Here is a 24,554-nt window from a genome sequence, read left to right on the forward strand (position 1 = left end):
GTTCTACTGTTGTGATAAACAAAAGCTGTCATTTGAGGAAATACTTCATCCACTGCCAACTGCTCTAGGAACCAGATACATCTTCAGTATGGAAGACAACTGAATATATATTTTAATTGCTCTTTTTGTGCATGGAAATAAGAAGCCAAGGACAAAAAAACCCCCACTTGGGTTGCTTCTGGAACAGCAGTAGAGTGCTTGTTCACTACTGGAAACAAGCTGTAGACATTCTGAACACCAGCTACTATGGGAGCTGGTAGAAGCTGTTTTCCTTATTTGGCTTTGAAAGCGCTTACCCAGTAGTTTGCTCTTGGAGAACTTTTTAAAATATTCTAAATAAAAAGAGTAGAGTCTGAATAATTCCCCTTTCTTCCCTGATCAAATCTACCCACTGACAAACTAAATATTAATATAATAGAAATTAATTAACAGTAAGCATGTGCACACCCCCTCCCCCCCGACATAATCCCTGCAAGAGTCTGACATCATCACTGCAAACAGCTAAGGTGGCCATCATAGAGGACAATCTGGTTTTCTTGAAGAGAAAAATAGAGGACATAAAAGTGGTGGGTTTCATATCAATAGAGGACAGAGTAGCTGAAACCCTACAAACAGCCCAAGCCAGTACCTAACTCGTTAGAACAGGCAAGCTTTGCATTGTGCTAACAAGCTAGGGTTGTGACAGATGAGAAGCAGAAGTCATTCCCAAAGGTCTGGATACCAGTGAAGAATACCCAACTCACTGTCCACCTCTCCCCATCTACTTGATAACAGTGAGGCATCTAATGACTACTACTGTGTTTTGTTAGCCAGGAATCGGGCTCTTTTATATAGGTTATTTATTCTTTACGTTAACATTTCCCTTCTCCCCCTTTCCAGCGTTTCGTAGGAGCCTTGTTTTATCGTTACACTGTTATTGGGAGTAATTCCAAATGGATTTGGGGGGGGGATTTCTGCTCATAAATTGAAGGAAAGGGTATGGACCCTGATTTTCAGCAAGTGTAAGTCTTTGTGCTTTTTATTTTTCCTGAGAGAAAAATGTGTTGCCTTTCCTTTTCTCAGGTAATGAAGGGTAAATGCAGCATTCATGTTGTTTCCTGTGAGATGAATTAGAGAGGCATACAAATGCAGAAACACATGGGCTTGACACAAAGTTAAATTTCCTGGCCTACAATCATTTTGGCATGTCCTTTCTTCTTGCAGGCATCAGAGATGATTTGTCAGTTAGTGCTGCTGTCTTTGAAATCCCAAATATGGTTTGGCTGTAATAGAAACTCTCCCAGAGATTTTTCCAGATGGGTGTCAGTGATCTGAGGCCTCCCAGTTTTGAGGGATCCCGGGGCTGTCTCAGCTCAACAATCGAGTAGTCTTGTCTGTGGTGGGTCCAAAGGTTTGAAACTCATTCCTTGTTAGATCAGCTGAAGCCCATACCTTTCTGTCTCACAAAGGGTTATCTCAGCTTTTATTTCTAGTATGTGTTCTTTTCAGTATGGCCTCTGCTGGCCCTATATTTCCTTCCAACCCTCCTCCTTTCCTCCTGTGATTTCCTTTGAGTAATGAGAGTGTTGGGCTCTAGGGGCTGCTATAACATTTATGCTGATTTTGATTTGGTTTTGTTTTTATGTACAACACCCAAGGGAGCCTTGGCAGGATAGATCACACATGACACTTTATAAATAATATTTTCTTTTTATTATTGACTGTAGTTGAAAAAGTAAATTAGCATGTTACGAGTCAGTTAAGATGCTTGTTTAATAGCCCTGGTTGGGAATTTTCCATTAGAATGATCTTTAATAGGAAAGTGTTGGTTTCGCTGAATATTTCCCATCAGGAAAAATGCACAGTGTTGAACTTTATTTCCTTATTGTGTATTGCTGTAAAGGAACTGTAGCTCTGTCATTGGCTATGTTCTGGGCTCCCTGGGAGACTCCATCTCCTATAAGGACGCTTATGCATGTACATTTTGTAAGAATCCACCTATGAGGGAGACATCTACTGTGGAGGAAGAGGGCCTACACACTTTTTATCCCAATAACATTGAGGTTAGAGCAGTTGCCAAGGAAGCAGGAGACCCAGGGTCTAAGCTAGAAGAGATTTGAACCTACATTTCTCATTTTCCAGGGAAGTGTTCTAGCCGTGAGGACATGAGCTAGCTATCCTGGTGGGGCACTTCTAGAGACATAGACGTTCAGGTAACTTGGTGGCTGTTGTACAGTAGGATTTAATCATTTAGATGCCTAAAAGTTATATAAGATCTTCTTAGAGGTGGAATAGATTTGGGATTCAAGAGTTTTCGGAATGTCAAACTATTTTATTTCTAGTGAAAATGAAACATCCCAACATTTCCAAATCAGATTTTTTTTGAGCAGACTCATTTAATAGAAAACTACAATGTTTGAACTTTTCATCCCATTTTAGGACAAACATTGAAATATGAGGATTATCCATAGGAAGGAAGTTCCAAATTTTAGTCAGTTCTCTTGTGTAAGCTTAACTTAGAAAAAAGAAAAGATCAAGCTTGATACTTCCAACAGAGGAGTCTAGTACTTGTTGAATAGCTTAAATTCTCTGGGGCTTTCCTAGCAATCACTGGGAGTTATAAGTGTGTAAAAAATCAGAATGATCAGGTGCCAGCAGCTGCCTTATTTTGGGTGTCTATTGTGGAGTACCATTTTGCTGCAATAGTTATCATTTGGTATTTTCAATATAAATCTCTCTGATAACATTTTTAACCATAACCCTTAAAAATTTAGTTTTAGGATAAAGCTTGATATGTTGCCAAGTGCTTTGGAGCAGGTAGCAGTGAAACTGCAGGCATTTCAGATGAAAAACGTGAGCCATGGTGGAGGTTTTTTATTTTAATGAAGAAGCAGGCCTATGAGCAGTGTCAAGAGGTGGTCTAGTCCATGGGTGCTCAGCCTTCTAGCCCCAGTGGGTCAGATTGCATGGACAGGATCAGCCTGCAGGCCAGATTCAGTGTGGAGTCAGTGCTCTTGATTTGGCCACAGAGCAACCCCAGGTGTGCTGGATATAGCCATAGAGCAACACTATGTGTGCCAGGCCTGATCCCACATGCTGGAGCAACACTATACCCTCCAAATCTGGCCCTGCATGTCAGTGTGACCTGACATGTAATGTTGGGACTGGATTTATGACCCAAATACCTTGTTTCAGGTGGACCCAAACCCTCAGACTGACCACAACAGTCCAGGTCTGAGCGTTTGGGTCGACCCAGAACAAGGTATCTGGGTCATAAATCCAGTGCCAACAATTAGCAACTCCTCCGGGACAGGGATGGTGACTCTGACTCAGGGAATGGGACCAGGTCCAGTGCCAAAAACTGAGGACTGGGACTCAGACCAGGACTTAAGGGCTGTAACCTGAGGGTTTGGGTTGTCCCAGAACAAGGTATCTGGGTCATAAATCCAGTACCAACACACAGAACTGTATCATTGACCCCAATGGGGCTCCCCACCAACCCAGAAATTTAACATCAAGGGACCAATAGCAGCATTAATTGTTGTGACATTCCCCCACCACCAAATTTCAGGACCTAAGGACCAGGTGATGTAGCCCTACAGACCAGATTCAGGCTGTGGCCCAAAGGTTGAGTACCACTACTGTAGCCTATTCTTCTTCATTAGGCAGGATCAGAATCTAGACTGTCTTTGTTTAGCTGTCTAGTTTATCTAACCTGTCCTTAAAATCACCAGTGAAGAGAATTTCATAATCTTCCTACAGCTTCAGTGATTCACCACTCTTACAGTTCGATCTCAGGAAACACTTTCTAACCTTAATTTCCTTTGCAAATTACACCAAATAATTTCTGTTTCACTCTCCTAGACATGGTGAATAGTTGGTCACTGTCCTCATTTTATCAATACTTGATAATTTCTTAAGATTGTTATCATGTACTCCGTCCCCACCACACACACTTTTTAGACCAAGTAAACCCAGTTCTCTCTACCTTGTCCTATAATGGCACGTTTTCTAAGCCTGTGTCATTGTTTTTCTTGCCCTCCTCTGGATTCTCCTGAACTTGTCTACATCTTTCTTAAAGTGGGATGCACAAAGCTGGATACAGTGCTCCAGATAACACCTCACCAGTATTGAATAGGGTGCAATAATTACTTACTGACCTTGCATATGACACTTCTGTTAATACTTCCCAGAATTACATTTATTGTTTTACAACAGTATCACATTATTGACTTCCGTTCAATTCAGCCCGGTTCAGTTCAACTATTACGTACAGTAGCTGCTGAGCCAGTTATTTCCTAATTGGTTGTTGTTTGATTCCCCTTCCTAAATGCAGTGTTTTGTATGTTATTGAATTTTATCATTATTCAGACCATTTCTCTAATTTATTGAAAACATTTTGAATTCTACTCCTATCTTTCAAAATGTTTGTACTGTCAAAATGTTTGACACCAGCTTGGTGTCATCTGCCAATATTTTAAATTGCTTTTTGTATTCTAGCAACCAAGTTGTTTAATGACTACACCTGGATCCGAGAGGGTCCCTGAAGGGTCACCACTGGATGGATCCTCCCACTGTGACAGTCAACTATTACAAAGTGTTCTTTGGCAAATTTTTCTTATACAAGGCACAGGCAGGGGTGGATTGGGGGGATGCACTGGTGCAGTTGCACCCCCTCCTCCCCCTTTGATTTCTGCTCCACCCAAAGTTTAAAATCAAGTGTCCGGCACTGGTAGTAGCAGTCTAATCGGTCAGTGCTGAAGAAGTCAGTTGACTTCATGGCTCATTAAAATCAACCTGCTTTTATAGAAAACTCTTCAAACTACAAGTGTTAATGACCCTCTCTTATTTTTAGTGGTTTTGATGTTCCACCAATCTTTGTTCTGCAGTTTTGCTGTCTGTTAGCTGCTTCTGGTAATAAGGTTCCTGTGTCACAGCACTGCAGATCATTTCTTTAACTCATTCCAATGAAGATATATATTTTTTTCTTCAATCTTAAACTGAATAATACAACCCTAGATCCCTAGCATATTAGTAAAGCTTCTAGTTCATTTTAACTGGGGAAAAATATGTGATATTATAAAAGTGATGATGTACCACAACATCTGCACCCTTTTTCAAAATTCTAGATCCATCTATGGGCTTGGGTAAAGTACATATATACATATATATATAAATATGCCATGCTGGACTGTGTGCCTACTTCCTGAACCAGACTCAGTATAGCTTCATTTATGGGTTGCGGTTGGCAAACTAATTAAGACTGCTCAAATACAGCTGCCCCTCTTCCAGTTCTGGAGGTAGCGCATGAAAAGTAGCATGACACATTTAAGAGCATGGCTGCCTGACCCAATAAGCTTGTGGTAAAGGCATGCTTTTCAGTATAGTTTTACTCTTTTGCACCTAGATCTTCTAATGATTTCACCTACATCAGTAGTCTTCAAATTTTTTGAGCCATACTCTATCTGCAAAATACAGCTGCTTGTGCTCCTTACATCCAATGCATCTCTTCATGTTTACTTCTTAGGAAGAACATTGAGACAGATGTCAGTACATGATAATGCCACTACTTACTGCATATTGACTGTGACAGAACACCCTTTAGGGTATCTGTCACTTTAAGGGCTGGAGCAGGGAGCTGCCAGGTGGCTAATGGGAGTGGCCATTTTGGGAGAGCTCCCTTATAAGAGCAGAGCATTTTGAAATTAGCTGCTTCCTAGTAACATTGCCTGGTGGAGCTCCAGCTCCAGGAATATCTGAGGTAAAGGTGAGGCTATGGGGAAGGAGGAGGCTTCATTGGTCCTGGGCATGACCTAAAACTGCACCCTGCCAGGATAAGGAGACCTAGAGGCCCTGCCTGTGGCAGGGCAGGACCACGTAAATACCAGGACCAAGAACCTCCCCGGTGTAAGGTGGGTCAGGGTGCCTAAACGCTTACCCCCACCATTTGGGTGGGTTATCTGGAGAGCTAGAGGGAGGCAAGCATGCTTTGTGAAGCACCTGAGCCTGTAGGGGTGCAAGACCCCGGGCCCTGAAAGTGGCAGGGTGGAGTAGTGGGGCCAGTTAAGCTGAGAGAGTCCCAAGGGGGTGTTTGACCCTGGGCCCCAGTAGGAGGGGTGGTGTGTTTGCCCAAGGGGGCAGGCGTAAGGAATGGCTTGGTGAAGAGCTAGGGTTGAGAGAGCCCAGAGTGGGGTAAATCAGTGGTCACTGCCCAGATGAGGGTCAAAGTGAACCCAAAAGGCTGGGCCAGGGCTGGCTGAAGAGAGTAAGCAGAGGAATCAGCAGTCACTACCCAAATGAGGGTCACGGGAGAGGCCCAAATGGCTGGGCCAGGGCTGTCTGAAGGGGGCAAGCCTGAGGATCTCTCCAGAGTAGGGCGGTGGGAGTGTGGCCTGGATAGGCAGTATGGAAGAGGCCCTGGTGAGAGGGGGACGGAGTGCGAGAGACCCTTGCAAGAAGGGAGCAGTAAGAGAAAGGCCCAAGCAGGGCGGTACATGAGTGGCCTTACAAGGGGCTATGTTCGACCCAGCTGTAAGCCGGAGCTGTTTATGTTTACAGCATGACATCAGCGAAGCATGGGTCATGTAGAAAGGTGGTAGGAGCATGTACTGATCGCTCGTGGTCATTTGGGTGCACGAAGGTCAGCCTCCCGCCTATTTGACATCATAATCATTTACCAACAAGGCGTGGCAGAAGAGCAAGGTGGACGGTTTGCCCAGAGACAAAGGCAGAGCCATAATGGTATCAGGCCTGGAAGATGCCTTTGTCACATTGACCAATCAGAAATTCCATTGCCATTACTAACATCTAGGCATGTGCCCCTTGGCAAAGTGCTGTATATCCCCCAGGGGTATGTGTACCCTAGTTTGAAAGCCATGCTTTCCTTATTTGCTATGAAAATAGAATGTGAGACTTTCAATAACCTTACTAAAGTCAAGATTCACCATATCTTTAGTATCTCACTTTTGCGTACAGATTTTTTCCAGTATCTCTGTAGTGTTAAAGTTAGACCAACTGCTTTTGAATCTCCCAGGGTCCTCTTTTCCCCCCCTTTTAAAGATCAGTATTGGCCGTTTTCCAGTCCTGTGCACTTCATCCATCCACCATGAATTCCTGAAGTTCATTGCTAATCATTCAAAGATTGATTTGGCAAGTACCTTTAAGTATTCAGCAGTAAATTTCATTAGACCCTGCTGACTTGGATATATCAAACTTAATATTCCTTAACCTGCTATTCCCTTATTCTGACCTGTACGCTGACCTCATTGTTATAATTGATCATAATTAATGTTTTTGTGAAGACTGTTCAAACATTTGGATTATGTTTTTTAAATTTGAATGCTTTCTGTAATCCCTGTTACTGCACTATGTTGACTTTCATTGTATTCCTGTGCTACCTAGCAGCACTGATCAGGGTTTGGAGTGGCAGCTTGCTAAGCGTTGTACAAACACAGGCAAGAGAACAATCCCTGCTGTGAAAAGCTTAGGTCTAATTTGATTTTACTGTTTAAAAAAATATTAATTTGAAATGTTTGTTTTCAATGCACTTACTGGAACATTTTAGAAAGGGAATGGAAAATAGAGGAGGTTAGGCAGCCCTTTTTAAGAGAAGCTGAACCATTTTGCCTGAGATTTTTTTCTATGCTGAGCGTCTGCCTCAGGTTTCTTTTGAAACCTTCATCTAAAACCATTCATTTTGGAGAACAACATTAGGACACGAATACTTTTGTCTATGTTAAAAAAAATCCTTATACCCATTTCACTGAGAAGCTCTCAATGCCATGATGTTTTCGAGCTGAAGCTTGGAATTTGTCAAGGAGAAGATATTGCTGATGAGAGGGAAGATGTCTTTTGCTATCCCCATGAAAAAAAAGCACCCAAACTTAGTCAAGCTATAGAACTTTGAAAAATCCCAGTTTGCACATCATTAGTAAAGACTTTTTTTTTTTCGTTTTAACCACTTAGTTTTCTAACTAAACATCTTCTGGTATTTATGAATACCAGATGTTCATGTTTCACTGAACATCTTCTGGTATTACAGCTTTTGTTGTTGACCAGGCTGGACATATACCAATCTGACTTTCTGACTCAGCATGCTCCATTTCTTCTTAGCTCCAGTTTGTGATCAGATTGTGCATGGGTATTGAGGAAGGGAAGTTTTGATCAACGAGACTAGAATTGGGAGAAATGTAAAACAATTGGTTAAGGAGGGTGGGAGCCAGGGGGAGAGTGGAACAGAGAAATGGTGAAGGTAAAGTAGGCAGACGCATGTAAAATCAGGACTTCGTGAAAAAAAAGGGAAACTGGAACTGAATGCATTAGAATGCTAATAACCAGTATGGAGTGTACATGGATAGGCAGGAGGAATGTAGATCTGCCAAACAGCTGTGATGAGGAGGCAAAGACTGGGATTGACTGACCAAAAACTGACACAGGAAATCAAGGATAGCACAGATTAAGACAACAAATCAGAGAAGAGGTAAATAGGAAGCTGAATTAAAACAACATGCCTGGAGAGAATGAGACTGGGGACTAAAATGTGTTAAGGCCTGGAAGATGGAAATGGGAACTGTCTGGGCAAGGAGGTTGGATGTAGAGGCAAATCACTGAAACCAAATATTTCTCTAACTTTTGGTCTGCATATTTTCTTGGTACCTGATTTGAGTCCCATGAAGTCTGGTCTGCAAAAGTACTGAGGATTCATATCTGCATCTGAAGTTGCTGGGAACTTTCCACTGAATATGCGAGGTGCTATTTAGTGCTATGTGCTCTAAAAAAATCAGTTCCTGAGCATCTCAAATTTGGCACCTCAGATTGGTAGAAATGTTTGTCCTTCATCTGTCAGTGTTGCTCAACTGCCCTTTTGTCAAATGGGGATAGTACCACATTTTCATCTTGCAGATGTATGTGGACACAAGCAAATGATGGTGAAGCACTCTGATAGTGTAGCAATAGTGCTATCAAAAAATTCATAAGGGAATTAAGAATTTTGGCTTCATAGCAGGTTGGTAATCATCTGTATTAAATAAGGCTTAGGACCACCCAGTAAAAACCAAGGAGAAAAAATATATAGCTATTTATTAAGTGATCCTTGTCCATCCTGCAGATTGAATGAGGTAGGAGTCCTGTGGGATTACACATGTGATCATGTAATCAAAATGTATATCATAAGGCATATGCACAAGGGGACTGCAGCATTCTTTAACATTTGAGTGCTTCATTTTGCAATTTCTTTAACAAATTTTTTGGTGTGTAATGTTGTATAGAATAATGTTTATGAAATGTTACACGCTGATACGCAGCGGTAGGCAGGACAGATATGCAGTGAAGAATATACAAAGATTGTATTTGAACATGAACATGCTCCACTGCATGTCTAGAACTGGAGACCTGCAGATTCTACCTGGAGATGGGAGCTGGAGCAGGGAACCAGCAGCTTAGCAGCATGTCCTCCTGCCTTTCTGCCAACCCCACCGAAGGCCTCACGTGGGTGCTCTGGAGGGTGGCAGTTGAAACAAGAGGATCCAGCTTAGATGGCCTTGAAGAACTTCAGAGTCCAGTAGAAGAAAGCAGTATAGGCTACTGTAGACCAGTGTGGGCCAACCTTTTTGTCAAGTATGCCAAATCTTAGTCCCGCACCCTCCTCTAGTGTCATTCTTGGCAAAGACCTGGCACAGTCATCACATGTGTCTGCTGGAGATGGACCTAAGAGAGCAGGAGAGAATCCTAAACTGCTTGGGCTGATGCGACCCAAAAAAATAGAGAACTACATTTACATTTCAAAGCAGAACCTGTAAGAGGTGACAGACTAGAATATCTGAGAAGAAACAAAGACGCTGAATGCATGAGAGTCATGCTATACATGAGGGGCATGCTATACCTGAGGTACATAAAATACATGCTGTGGTCAAGCACCCGAGGGGGAGAAGGAGGTGCAGGTTCACCTGTAAAAACCCTAGCAGAGATGAGGCCTGTGGGAGCTCCACTCTACCACCTAAAAGGACCTGCAGATTCCCCCAGAAGGACTTTCTAAATACCTGACTATAAGGAGACTCTCTGCCCTCGGGATTACCTAAGAGTTATGCAAGCTTACTGTTGTTGTTTTCCTTTATTATATTGCATTTTAAGTTAGACGAAGTTGTATATGCTGTCACTGTGTCTTACTGGGCTGTGTCTTAGCTTACGCAAAGTTTTGCCGTTGTTCTTTGTTTTGTGCTTGAAGTTGCAAATTGCTGTGTTCAGTAAATGCTCTCTTGAAAGAATGAACTGTTCTTCTTCAAGCTTTTATGCGTTCAGCACCACTACCAAAAGTCTAATATTAAGTGTGGTAACAACTCTGATCCCCTTCCTTTGTCCAATCTGCTGCTCTGCTTTCTGCTTCCTGCCCTGTGCTTCCTGCCTGATCTGCAGTCCTGCCCTATCCACTACTGTGCTGCCTAGTCCTTCCCGAATCTGCTGCTTGCTGCCCACTGGCTGGCAACTACACCCATGCTGCAGTCAAGGGAGTACAGGGGGTGGGGAGAAGTGGGGCAGGCCCAGCTCTTTGCTGCCCAGCTCTGGCATGGGCATGGGTCTTGGACAAAGCCTGCCAACTCTGTAGGTAAGATCCAACCCATGAGCTATATGTTGCTGACCCCCTAATCTACAGAATTTAGTACTGAGGATCATGATCCTCATCTTTGTGAATAGTGGCTCTAAGTACAGCCACTGTCAGAGCAGCATGGCTTCTTCAAGATCCAGGATGTCCAGGGGGTAAATGGACCTGGAAGAAGACCAGTGAGATCAGTGCGTTTGGGGGACCCGTCCCTCCTACTTCCACAAGGCATTTTAGTTGCATCCCCTTCCAAGGGGGTCCCTTTGTGTCTGAGCACCAGAGATTTTAAATCCTGAACCGTGCTTGTGCATGTGTGCGCTCATACAGGCTTTTTGCAGTTGTGTGTTCATTTCTTTGACCAGTGAAGTTTTGAAGTAGTCAAAGAAGGTTTGGCCCTTGTTTCCACTGTATCACAGAGTTGGACTGGCTGACTTTGACAAGTCGGAAACACTGGCAAGATAGCAGCATCCTCAGGAAGCAAAACCGATCAGAGAACAGTGATGTAATTGGCAAACAAAACAAATGAACTCTGGGAAAACAAACTGTTTGCCAGTATTGTTGTTCTTACCTCAAATTAGAAAATCTGCACACTGACTCTCTGGCCCTGTCTGATAGATTTGAGAAAGCAGCAGGAAAAGTTTTGCCACTCATGCTAACCCATATGGTTTTTGTTTTGTTTTATGTGTAGGAGGATGTTGGGTAGAGGGGTGCCCCAATATTGAACCTGAGTTTTGAATGTTTGCTGGTCTCTTAATGGACCTTAGGCACTAACATCCCAATCTCATTTACAACTTTGTTCAAGCAAAATTTCACAGGTTTCCATGATTCTGCTATTACAGTGCTCTCATCTGACTTGGGAGGAAGGTTTCTCCATGTCTGTGCTTTAGCAATAGGACTAATTTCTGGTCAGCTATCATTCATCCGAGGAATTACCCTCATGCTTTTCAGCGCACACAACAATTCCTAGCTTGGAGCCTGGATTGTTTGTGTTGCCAACAATACCCCTGTGGGACTGGATGTGATCCTAAGAATTCAGTGTTTTTACAGGAGAACACAACCTCTCCTGCCTGCTTGTGAATCGTGGTGGTAAAGAAGGTAGTAAGGTAAGTTCTCGGGCATGTTGCCAGTAGTGAGAACCAATTCCCTTCATATAACTGACCATAGGGACAGAGATGATTTATTAGGGCATCTACTCCACCTTTCTGCTATTGCCCAGTTATGCCCCCGTTTATATCTACTCATGTTTTATCTTATTTGAGTTGAAAGGGGCTAGTCAATTTGGCAAGTACACATTTGCCAAAAAGTCTTATAGATACTATTGTTAAAAGTATATACTAAGCTAAATAATTGAAGGAAGTTAAGGAGAGAGCTTTCTCTCTCTTTTTCACATTGGCTTATGTGGTGTATTTAATATCATTGTTTGTATAGACAGTTTTTTTTCCATCTGGTCTGTCTTTTTATTTCTTCTTTTGTTATTATATGCGTTGCCCCACCACATGTGAGAAAACACACACCAAGAAAATAGAGTGCAAAACCCACAGCAAATTGGTAGGGGACTTAGTAGGGTTGGAGTGCTGTTATAGGAAAAAAAAAACCCTTGCCTCATGGGACTTGGCATATATTTATTGAGGGTAGTGAGGGAGACCTACTTTAACTTATTTTCTAAGGATGATCCTTTAAATGTTTCAAGTAAAGAGGGTTTCCACCACTTCGTATTAGAGACAACGCCAAAGAATGAAAGATCTTGTTGTCAGGCTTTCTTTTTCTTTCTTGATAGTCATTATACATTTTCCCTTTCTTAATTTCAATCAAATGATGGTAAGCTGGCCTTTCACATGAAAAATGGAAACCTTGGATTTGAAACACTAGGAGAAAAGCCCAAATGTGGTAATATGGACACCTCTGGCTTGATCCTCTCTATTTTTAAGTATTTATAGGGCTCCTTGGATCCCAGATATGGCTTCTTGGATCCCAGTGCTTGAGCACCTCATAATCTTGAGCGTATTTATCATCACAACACCCTGGTGCAGTAAAAAAGCATTGTACCCTCATTTTATAGTGGGGCATTCAGACACAGACAGAGAATTGAACCATGTGGCTGTATGATGAAGAGATAAGTGAGCTAGCTAAGGTACTAGCAGCTGCAACAGCTCAGAGCTCAGCACTGGCCAGTTGAGCCTGCTTGGGAAACTGCAGTGTTGACCTACTCTGAGTGATTTACCTAAGGTCAGACATACTGGCTAGGGACAGACGTTACTAGAGGTGTACCGATATATCAGTAGCATATTGGATTGGCGCTGGTAACAGGAAAATTAACATTATCGGCCATCAGCTTTTTTTTGGCTGATAACGTCACCAATAAATGCCACGTGCACGGCCAGGAATGCAGCACAGCAGCTTGGAGAGCAGCCTCCTGCTGGTAAGTCTGTGGGAGGAAAGGAGCGTGGGGGAGGCAGATTGAGGCCTCCACGGTGAGAGAGGGAGTAGGGCAGGGGCAGGTGCTGCCCATCCAGGGTGGTAAATGTGTTCCTTGGAGTGGGACTGGGGACCCTGTTCAAACAGACAGGTGGGGGGTGTGTGGCCAGGTTGGCTCACTGAGGCAAGGGGGAAGGGAATTAAACTCAGCGAGTGGTGGTGGACCAGTCATTTTTGACCTGGAGGGACATGGGCAGCAGGGCAAGGAGGTGATCCTCCTCACAAGCAGGTCCAAGGAGGTGATCCTCTCCCTGTATGCGACATTTGTCAGGCTGCAGTTGGAGTACTGCATCCAGTTCTGGGTGCTGCGCTTCAGGAGGGATGTGGACAACATGGAGAGGGTCCAGAGCAGGGCCACTCACATGATCAGGGGGCAGCAGGGCAGGCCCTATGAGGAGAGGCTGCAAGACCTGAACCTGTTCAGCCTCCACAAGAGAAGGCTGAGAGGGGACCTGGTGGCCATCTATAAACTCACTAGGGGGGGACCAGCAGGCAATGGGAAAGTCCCTGTTCCCCTGAGCGCTACTGGGAGTAACAAGAAGTTAACAAGGAATAATGGCCATAAGTTGACAGGGAGTAGATTCAAGCTAGATATTGGGAGGCGCTACTTCACTGTCAGGGTGGCTAGGATCTGGAACCAACTTCCAAGGGACGTGGTGCTCACTCTTACCTTGGGGGTCTTCAAAAGGAGGCTGGATGATCACCTAGGCAGGGTCGTTTGACCCCAGTACTCTTTTCTATCATGGCAGGGGGTCGGACTTGATGATCTGCTCAGGTCCCTTCTGACCCTACCAACTATGAAACCCCCTTTCCCCCTGCCTGCATGGGACCCCAGCCAGGGTTTAAACCCCTCCCCCCAGCCTCAGCTGGCACCTGACCACCACCCTGCCCCTCTGCTTGAACAGGGAGCAAGGGAAAAGCCAGGCAGGAGCTGCTTTGCCCCTGCCAGGCAGACCCTGACTATGGTCCTGTGTGGGCAGGGGAGAGGTGGTGGTTTAAACCCACCTCCCTGGTTCTGGATCTGAGCCAGGGTTTGCCCTGGAAGGGGGGCAGCCCCTGCCATGGTTCTGCCCCCCGCCCTCCCCCTCCTCTCAAGGGAGGAGAGGGCAGCCCCTGCCAGGGTTTTCTCCCTCACTGGAGAGGAGAGCAGGGGGCGTGGCCATGCCCCAGCCCCGGTTGGCATGCTGTGGCGGGGAGCCAGGGGATTTAAATCCCCCTCCCTCCCCACCTGAACATGCAAGCCTCGGACTGGGGTGTGGCCATGCCCCCCACTGCTAGAACAAGTACTGTGGGGGGCAGGGGGCAAAAGCTTGGCTGGGGCTGTTCCCCCATCCTCCGGGTAAACCCTGCCTGGAGTCTGAGGCCTGGGAGGGACTTTAAACCTCCTCCCTCCCCTGCCTCAACCTGTAAGCCTCCAGCTTGGGCATGGCCATGCCTCCTGCTCTCCACTCGAGCAGGAGGAGGGGGCCTGGCAGGGGCTGCCCCGCTACCTCCTGAAAGCAGACCCGGTCTGCAGTTCTGTGCAGCCACAGAGGGCCTCCTCGCCTCAGCCTGTGAGTCCTTGGCCGGAGCATGGCCATGCCCACCCCACCCTGCTCTCTGCCTGAGGTGGAGGCAAAACCCTGGCAGGGACTGCCCCCCCCCCCCACCCGAGCAGGGGACAGAAGCCTGTCTAGCACCCCCACCTTCTGGCCTGAGCCACTGCAGTCATGTGGATGCATTTCTGGAATCAGAAGTGAATGTCTGTTTGCTCGCTTCTCGGTTCAGTCGATGCAGTTTCCACTAACTTGCAAAGACTGAATTGATTCAGCCTCAGGCATTTTGACTGTCTGTACTTAGCCACTCTGAGTAATTTACCTAAGGTCCATTCCCAAAAGAGAGAATGGACTCTTAAGTCTTTGAAGCCTCAGATTCACATCCACCCAGGGCACCATCTTCTGTTCCAAATCTATCCTAATTTTATTTGTAGTGGTTTTACTGGGGACTAACAGAACTTGTACCTTCTCAATAATGTGACAGCTGTCAGTTATACATGATAGGCACTGTGGTTAAAAGTACTGCAGAGTCTGTACTACTGGCTGTCACTGGGGGACTCTTAGAAGGGGAGGGGAAATGAATGATGCTGTCTCAGGTCTTGGAGGATGCAATACACTTGGCTGCCCCACATTTCCCATCTCTCTGGAGGATGTAGACTGCAGGCAAAAGAGGAGCAAGGTACAAAGCAGGGAATATAGTTTTGTGTAAGGCTTCCTGCAACTCCATGGTCTCTTCCTGCTGCTCCTGAACTGATAGTGGTAGTGATGGTGGTGGGTGGAGGTGTGTGTATTGGTGGGGGTGATAGTCCTGAGCTCATGGTAGTGGGTGGCAGGTGAACAAAAGGTCTGTTCCCAGGCATGTTGGTTTGTTTGGGGTTGGGTTTTTTTGGTTTTTTTGTGGGGTGGGGGCATTGAAATGGAAAGCACTGTGCGTGTGTTATGGAAGTTTGAGACCGTAGGGAATTGTCTTGAGACATGGAGAGGGAGGCTGGAAGCAGAAGGTCAGCTAGAGGCAATTTCTGTGGGAGACCAGGTTAGATTGGAGGACAAAAGAAGCATGGGGTGTTTCTGAGTTGAGAGGGATTTGTATCTATCCTGCCTTCTGCCTGACTTCAGAAACAATAAAATCATGTTATGAATGAGAGGAGGGGTGACATGGTAGGGAATGTGGGGAATGGAGACACAGTAGGGGGATGATAGGATAGTGCTGGCAGGAGGGAGGAAGATTAGGAGGCTCAGAGAAACTCTGTTCTCCCACCTGCCCTCACTCTTTTGCTCACAAAAGAAGGTGCTTGCTATGGAAAAAAAAACATCCTTTCTCCCCAGCAGTTCCCTGCCAGCCCTCTTTTTTTCCCCAGCAAAAGATTTCCTTGTAGCACATATCCCTCCTCTTACATCAGCTTTTCACTTTCAGGTATGAAAAACTTTCAGGGAAAGTGGAAAACTGGCAGTCTATGCTCATGTTAGGCATCACTTACCACCCGGTATTGTCCAGTGTAAATCTCCACTGAATCTGTGGGAGCTACTCCTGATTAAGAGCAGTGGAAGCAGGATCAGAATAAGACTCGTCGTTTAAAGCTTTTGAATTTTTCTCCTATGCTGTTTTTCTCTGTCTACATGTCAGTCTCTGACAAGTGTTGGTTTCCACCTGGCTACTAATTGCAATGGCAGAGAAAGGGTTAATGCTGACACTGAGCCTAAAGACTCACAATAATAACAGGAAAAGCACATTTCTTCCTAGCACCTGTGAGCTCTCCAGTGGGTATTCTATTGTTTATGGAAGTCACGCTGGATCTTTTTCTCTTTAGAGGTTGAATGGCTGTAGCAGCCAGCTGTTCTGTTTTCTGTGCTCTTACCTTTAACATATTCTTCACACAGTCCCAAGGGTTAGTGTTCTAGAAACAATTAGGAATAGAGAAATCATTTAAGTTGACCTGAACTGACCTCAGATCCTGTTATTAAAGTATGTAGCAAAACAGCTTCTATCACATACAAGAAAGGGATTTTGCTAGTTTTTTCCATTATTTTGTCTAGCATGTCTGTGCTAGCTTATACCAAGCTTTTGTTCTACTCTTATAGCACAGGATGGTATATGGATGGTATGTGGATCCTTCTTTCTATGAACACACTCTTAAAGTATATACTGGAAAAGTGTTTTATTTCTCTGTTAAGGATGGCATGATATTGCAAGTGCAGAGTGGGGCTAGGGTGGTTATTCTTGGGGTGAGGGGAGGAGGAGGTTATAGACTCTGCTGTAGTCTCCTAGCAGACTGTAATGCCAGAAGTTAGTATCTTCAGACTTCTGGGTGACAACTGCCTAGTCTGAACAGTCACTATTCTAACATACTAGTTAAGCGTGTTCTCCACAATGGCATCTCCAGACACTTGACAAGGTGTGCCTTGAGCACGCGGCTGGATTAGATGTTCATGAACACCCTTCCAGCCCTATTTTTCTATGATCCTATACAGAGAGCTTACTACTGCTAACAGTGAAGAGAGTTCCTCCTCTAACTTGATGTAGACATGCTTTATAAAGATCATCACATAGGACAGAACCAGGATTTTATTCACGAAAACACAGGGCTGTATCACATCAGTAAAAGATGCAATTTCATTAGTAACTAGCAACAGTAGTCTGTAATCTTTATTATAGACCTGCTGCCCCGAGAGACATGTAATACTTGACCAGTATGGTCCGCGGCCCTCTTGTCAAGAGAAGTTTCGTCAGAAAAATCCTGAACTGCACACTGATCACATTTGCCTGGTAAATCACTGAGATAACAAAAACAGTACCCCCAGACCAGTGTTACAGAATCATTTTACAGAGTTCAGGTGTAGCCTATTTGCAGCCTTTGATTTGTAGTAAATCTGATTGCAGGTTTTAACAGGCTGCCTAGGTAAAAAGAAAAAAAAAACCCTCCAGAAATATCAACCTGTAGAGTCTCTAAACAAAGGCGGCTAATTTAGGCACTCCTGGATGTTAGTAGTGCTTTTCATGGAGGGGCATAATCACTTTGCATTGGTATCATGCCTTACTGTTCCCATTGTTCCTGTGCTTAGTTGGAATATTCAGGGTTCCAAGAGGGAGCCTGTCCATCCTGCAGTGTAATCCTTCCCTTCCAGCTTGGGAAGGACCTGGCATTAAGCACAACTCCACAGGATCAGAGTAAAAACTACTTTTGGAGATAACACTGGTCTGAATCATGTTCATCTCCAGCACAGAGATTTCTCAAAGATTGCTTATCAAAATCTGAAAACTGTAATGATCACCAATTTTTTCAGTCAAATAGGCTGACTCAGCAGCAGCACTGCATCTGTTTCTTAAGCTGAGTAAATGTAGATATATTATCTAGGGAAGGTCAACACATGATTCATCAGCATCTGCATGCACTTCAGTGTTATGCATTTTATTATAAGGGCGGAGGATTGAGACCAAAGGATGAAAGTCTAGGTTCAGCAGCTTGCAGATTGACCAAAGATGTCTTTTCTCATTAGAGCAGCCTTCTGTTTCCTCTTTTCAGTGATGGATCCTGCTGGAGAGAGGTTTCCAATGGCACAGCTCTGATTGAAACCAGTGCAACATGTTCAGTGTCGAGGACCTCTTGATTTCTCATGGATACAAACTGACAAAAAACCCTCCTGCTTCATATGAGAACAGATATGATGGATACCGTCGTGAAATTGTAGAGAACAGATCTGCTAATCGAACAGTGAATGGGTTTCAGAGAGAACCTGGAGCCTGCGCTTACAACAAGAAACTGGTGGCCAAAGGTAACTTCTGCGACAATGAAGGCTATCACAGGAACCAAGGGAGACAGGCAGGTCCTGGCTACCACCATGACTTCAAGGGTTTGTCCACTTTTCCTACTTCAGAAGGGGGGTAAGTTTCAGTGCCATGCCATTGCTTTCCTATCCTTCTGATTCTGTCGGATAACTAAGCATAAATTCAACCTCTGTTACTGCCTGCCCATAATTTCTATTTCCATGCCTCTGAGAGTCTCATCTCACTGTGACTTCACTCAAATTACATGCATGTGCATGTGCCTTTTGCTAATTGTAGCAAGTGGGAGGAAAGGAGAAAGAGGGAATAGTTTCATTTATCAGCGGCATGCTTTAAAAACGAGGGTGGGCATAAAGAAAAGTCCAGGATCAAAAGAGAGCAAAAGAGGAAAAATCTTTGCCTCTGGAAAATGCATGGTTTTAAAACTGAACCCAGTTCCTTATTTCACACATGTGCAGTAAGTCCTGGTGGGCATCCAACTGTGTGTCACTATCTCTGTGGGTGTTCTTGCACAAAAGAGATCTTTATTTTAGGCAGTTCTCATGGAGCAAACATGAGAAGGTGCCTGTATGTTCCTAGTTAAAGCAGTCCAAACCCAGTGGAAACCCTTGTCATCACTTCATAAAACATGCTTGCACAGCCGCACCTCCCTTAGCATAGAATACGTGCACTTTAGAGCTGGAATAAAATGGACAGGAAGGACTCTGTGTATACACAGTGCGTATTGTGTAATCATATTTTTGCAGTCATTTGTATGCTAAAAATTAACAAAGGGGAGGGGCTGGGGCAGTAGACCGGCTGGCTAAATATACCGGTGTTTATCAGAAAGAGACCCCTTTCCCCTGTATAAGGGATCTTGAAACTGTTACAGTCCTGAGTTAGTAAATGGGGTCCTGTCGTAGTTTTGATGCAGTGGGGGGATAGTCTCCTCCTCTGCTGACCACCTGCACCTTCAATAATGTGGCACAGCCATGCCTCACCCTGGCTGCTAGGCCATTCTGCCATTTCCGTCCACATCTCCTTCCAGTTTAGCTGCCCACAAACTGTTTGGCCACAACCAACTAAGATTGCTGAAAAGAGCAAATTCATGATACGTGCAATATTAAGGAAGCAAGTCCTGTCCTGGGAATGCAGAGGATTTCTGGTCTAGATGAGGCTAAGGTGGTGAGGATCCTCAAGTTTGTTTGACCTCTTGGAAGTGAGGAGAACTGGAGAAGAAAGAAGGATGGCCTTTAAAAAATTATAGGCAGGAGCCACATGAGATGCTATTCAAAGTGAGCCTTTGCTCAGTTGGAGCTCAGTTGTTAGCAGTCAGCAGTGAAATGAAAAGAGAAGTTAGAGAGGGAACAAAATAAATGTAAACCCAGGAGGAGGATGACAGCATGAACTGAAGGGAAAATGAGAACTGTGTTTGGACTTGTAGCAGGATTCACAAAGAAAAGGAAGAAAACTGGGCTGAATACATGGAGGGCATATCAGCATTACCAGAACTGTTGTATGACAGCTCACCTGTCTGCCCCATTTGAGGTATGAATAGATTGGCTGTTACTGCTGCTGTAAAAGGGAAAGTATGGAGCTATTCTTTTTAAGTTCTTCTTGTTAAAAGTCCTTGACTGGGTTTGACTCTCTATTTCTCTCCTAATCCCCTATAATATGAGGGGCAATGGGTTAGAACTGTCAAGTTTACACTCCACTATTCATTCTGGTTTTTTAAATTCCCTTTTTTATTTAAAATAGGGAACAAACTGTTGTGCTTGAAATGCCTAATTTATCTTATTTTTCACAAAAAACATTAAACAACTGTGTTTTACGTAGTGAATCCTAAGACACAGTTGCCCTATCAGAGGAAAGCTTCCAAGTCACTAGCATTCTTGGGCATGGAAAAGCATTTGTTTTAAGCTCTCATATTTTGTCTTTCTTGTAGCATCCAATGCATTTCTGCTGCATCCAGGGAGCAATTTTGAAGCCTGTGGTGTAGTTACACCATGAGAGGAATGAAGAACTTGCACTCTCCTTTAAAAATGGGAAAATTCAAACAATTTTAGAGACTAGGTTTTATTTGTTTATTTATTTTCCAACTACTGATCTGATTGACTAGGGTAGCTCATTAGGCTGGTAGCTAATAAATACTTAACCTCCCCCAACTTTTTATTGAACAACCTGTATCTCTTCTTTCCAGAATTTCTCTGTCTCCTGCTCTGGAAAACATTTGATGGGTTCCTCTCTGTGTGTGCGCCCTGTTATCTGTACCTTTGAAGTAGGCCTGTGTGAAGCAGCAGGTATTCACTTTGGCTTCGGCCAATTTGGAGGGACAGTGATTTGATTCAGAGATTCGAATCACTGTCCCAATTCGATTCGGTCGAATTGGATCTAAAGATTTGGCAGCGCTTCAGAGATTCGGCCGTAAACTAAGCAGGCAGCAGTCCTTACCATGCTGGACCCAGCTGCCTGCAGCTGGTAGGTCTGTTGTGGTGGGCAGAGCGGGGAGGGAAGGGGCATGGAGGAGGGAGGAATTGGGGCTGGGGCTAGGACAAGCTGCCCAGCTGGGGTGGGGGGGCGTGGGACGTGGGCACGGCCGTGGTGGGAGAGCTGCACCTGCATCACACTCCCCTCCCCCCCCCCCCCCAGCTGGGCAAGCACCAGCAGGGCAGAGCTGCTACTCCCACTGCTGTCACACCTGCATCCTGTGCCGCCCCCTCGCCCCAGCTGGGCAAGTGGCAGCAGGGCATAGCCTGCCGCTTGCCCAGCCAGGGTGGTGGTGGGGGTACGGGATGCGGGTTCAGCAGCGACGGGAGTGGAGGCTATGCCCAGCCGGGGCGGGGGAGGTGGGGTGCGTGATGCAGGCACAGCTCACTCCAGGGAGAAGGGGACAAGCAGCAGTAGGGCAGAGCCCCCACTCCCACTTCTGCTGTGCCCACATTCCATGCCCCCCCACCCCAGCTGGGCAAGCAGAGGCAGGCACCTGCATCCCGGCCCAGCCTGGCCGGGCAAGCAGTGGACTATGCCTTGCCGTCACTTGCCCAGCTGGGGCGGGGGGGGTGCGGGATGCATGCATGGCAGTGCTGGGAGTGGGGGCTCTGCCCTGCTGCCGCTTGCCCAGCCAGGGCTGGGGGGGGGGGGGGGGGGCACAAGGCAGAAGGGGGCAAGCGGCAGCAGGGCAGAGCCCCCGCTCCCACCACTGCCGTGCCCGCATCCTGCACCTCCCCGAGTCCTGTGCCCTGCCAGCCCAGCTGGGCAGCTTGCCCCAGCCCCAATTCCTCCCTCTCCCTTCCAGCCACCATAACAGACTTACCAGCTGGAGGCAGCTGTGTCCAGTGTGGTGAGGACTGCTGTCTGTTTAATCTATGGCCAAATCTCCGAAGCAGCACTGAATGTTTTCCGAATTGATTCGGAGGCTTCCAATTCGATTTGGACCTTTTAATTGGTCTCCCAGTTCAGTTCGGGTTCAGAGATTCGGCTGTCGAATTGGGCCAAATCTCCTCTAAATCAAAAAGGCTACCAAAGTTTTGCACAGCTCTACTTAGAATGGTTCTGCTTTCCTTGTTCTTGTTCCACACCCTGCTCTAATGGCCTCTGCTGGACAGTTTCTCAGGTGAATTGTGTTGCAGTGCCTAAAAGTAGGTGCCTTGCCTGCAGAGTAATCCAGGTCAATAAGAAGCACACAGATAGCAAATAGGAAATAAGGGAAGGTGTATCTGACCTGTTGCTCTTCAGAGCCTGGCACTCTTGCCTCTACACCCCTATATACCAGCCCCAGATGCCAGGTGGGATATTAGGCACCTCCATCATCTTGGGATCCAGAATGTCCAGGGGGGAGGTGCCCATCCAGCCAGAACATAGAGCTGATGCTGACTATACTAAACTGCATGCTGTTAGTGCCACTCAGGCATTAGACATGCTTATAAGCACCTAACAAATAGGAGTTTGGCTGAATTTAGACATCTCCTGGCACTGTTATGGGTCACAGTGGTGCTTAAGTGAGAATTAGGGCAGCTTGGAGACATGGAAAAAAACCCAAAACAGCGCTTTACTTTAAACTTGGCGCACTTCTGTGCCAAGCTCAGTGCATGCCCACAAGAGGCAGCACGTTAGTTCATCCCTGCTCTGCAGCATCTATATAGATTGGGCGCTTTAGTGGGTCTGTTTTGGTACTTTTCTCTAATAGCTGATTGAATCAGCTTTAGCAAAAAGTGCAAAGCTCCCCTGATGCACCCGATCTATGCTGATGCCGCAGAGCTGGGCCAAACTAATGCACTGCTACTTCCGTTGAAGTGTGGTTTCTTTGTTTGTGGGGGGAGGGTGTTTCACGTCTGCAAGCAGCCAAGGTGTCCAGGTACTCGATCTGGATCACTTCTGAGTATGCTGAGAAGCCTAAACCAAATAACTGAGGGAACTTTCAGGTTCAAATGCAGGCATCTAATTAATCTGGGAATTTCTGAAGTTTAATGGCTGTTGGACCAGGGTTGCTCCGGATCACTTTGTGTGGCTTAGTTAACTAAAACACATCAAAGCCTCATTCAGGCACCTACATGATCTATTTAGGCCCAGTTCTAAGTGATTTCTACAAGCTAATAAGTTGCGTTATTAGCAGGGTGGACCCTGCTCCACTTCAGGGTAGCATACAGCTTACTGAGATATGCAACCTCGAACTTGTTCTTTTCCTCTTGGCTCTATGTATTTTTGTCTCTTGGCTGCCCCTGGGGCTAGCTTCAAAGGACCACTAGAGAAGGGACTAGAGCTGTATATCTGCCTAGGCAGAGCGCAGCCTTCTGGTGTATGTGCGTAAGTGGCCAAAACAGTAGTTATGTAACTGGAAGACTGCTATTTGGGTACTTACACTGAGGTAGGATTGTGCCCAAAACGTGTATCTTTAGCTGTTCTTCCATAATCTAATTGCCATGTTGGTAATGTGGCAGTAACATATGGTGTTAAGTAAAAAATGTTCTTGGCCTCATGAACATACAGTATATATATTACTGAATTTGAAATGCCTTAACATTTTATTCCTACACATATGCTTTCTGCATCCTGGTTGCTATGATGACATAATATAGAGCTTCATGTGCCATTTAGCATGGTGTTCAGAACTTTGTTACTTATTGTAACTACAGAATATTCTTTAAACAGCTTTTTAAAAATGCAGTTGAATTCTTACTAGTTTCAGGTCAGGATTCTCTTGGCTCTAAAGCTATATAATGACTAGAAAAACACTTTAGTGCACTGAAGACTTACACTTTAAAAAAAGAAACCAACTCTTATTCCTCTTCTGTTTTCTGACAGATTCCCTCTAGGAGTCTAGATGATATTTTCCATTAGTTACTCTCAAACTCAGCTTTGAAATAGCCTGGGTACTTCACTAATCTATTGTCAGTAACAGTATTGGTGTTGCAGAGAATCCCCGGTGATTTTAATTGCATACAGACTCCAGTGACTACCGTTTGTGTCTTTATATTTAGACTCTAATCAATTATCCATTGGACCCAGCTTCTCAAGAGTAATTATGGCTTCTGTATCAGCAGATTTTTTTTAAGTCAAGATTGAATGGGATTCTAGGAGTTGTGCAATTGTTCAAGGAGTGAATTCAGGGAAATCCCCTAACCTGTGTTGCAGAAGACTTGATAATAATAATGATGCCTTTTGGCCTGAGAACCTATGACTCCCTGCTTGGTGTATTTTAATAGCCACTTAGCATTTGTGTTACTTAGCAGCTTTTGCAGAGCAGAATGGGTAGCTTGCCTTTCTATTCCCCACCCCTACCCCTGTACAATTAAACTCAGTCTCTTACAACCCTTCCAATCAATAACTGCTAGCAGTACTATAACATTATGAAAAAACAAAAAAGGTAGTTGAGGTAGATTTGGCAATCTTAGAAGTCTGGCAGCATACATTCAGCTGTGCATTTCCTGATACTGAAAGATACAGTGGTTTCCAATGATTTTTATTTTTGCTGTGTTAAATGTTCCAACATTGGATATATCCTGTCATATTCCATGGATTAATACAGGTTTCATTATTTACCAGGATTCCAGAAGCAAATTGTGCATTGTAATTTACATGCTGAATCTTTTATTTACATGATGTTTTAATCCATTGGATTTATAATTACACAATACGCTTTATCCCAGTTTGTTTTAAACATTAGGATTGATAGGATAACGTTCACATACATAAAAGAAAACTATTGAATAGC

At 44.8% G+C, this 24,554-nt stretch overlaps 1 protein-coding gene across 7 annotated transcripts in view; it reads left to right on the plus strand.

The window, feature by feature from the left end:
* The window catches only part of JCAD (junctional cadherin 5 associated), a 151,669-nt gene that overhangs the window by 106,332 nt on the left and 20,783 nt on the right, over positions 1-24,554 (plus strand). For 6 of the 7 annotated variants that reach the window (XM_014609036.3, XM_059729124.1, XM_059729125.1 and 3 more), the window contains one exon: positions 18,105-18,463. The exons of the other annotated variant lie outside the window; for it this stretch is intronic. In XM_014609036.3, the coding sequence (XP_014464522.1) occupies positions 18,165-18,463 (299 nt within the window). In that variant the 5' untranslated portion in view covers positions 18,105-18,164. The remainder of the gene's footprint in view (positions 1-18,104; positions 18,464-24,554) is intronic. 7 annotated transcript variants of the gene reach the window in all.

Source organism: Alligator mississippiensis, chromosome 5 (assembly GCF_030867095.1).
Source record: "Alligator mississippiensis isolate rAllMis1 chromosome 5, rAllMis1, whole genome shotgun sequence".
Lineage (NCBI taxonomy): Eukaryota > Metazoa > Chordata > Crocodylia > Alligatoridae > Alligator > Alligator mississippiensis.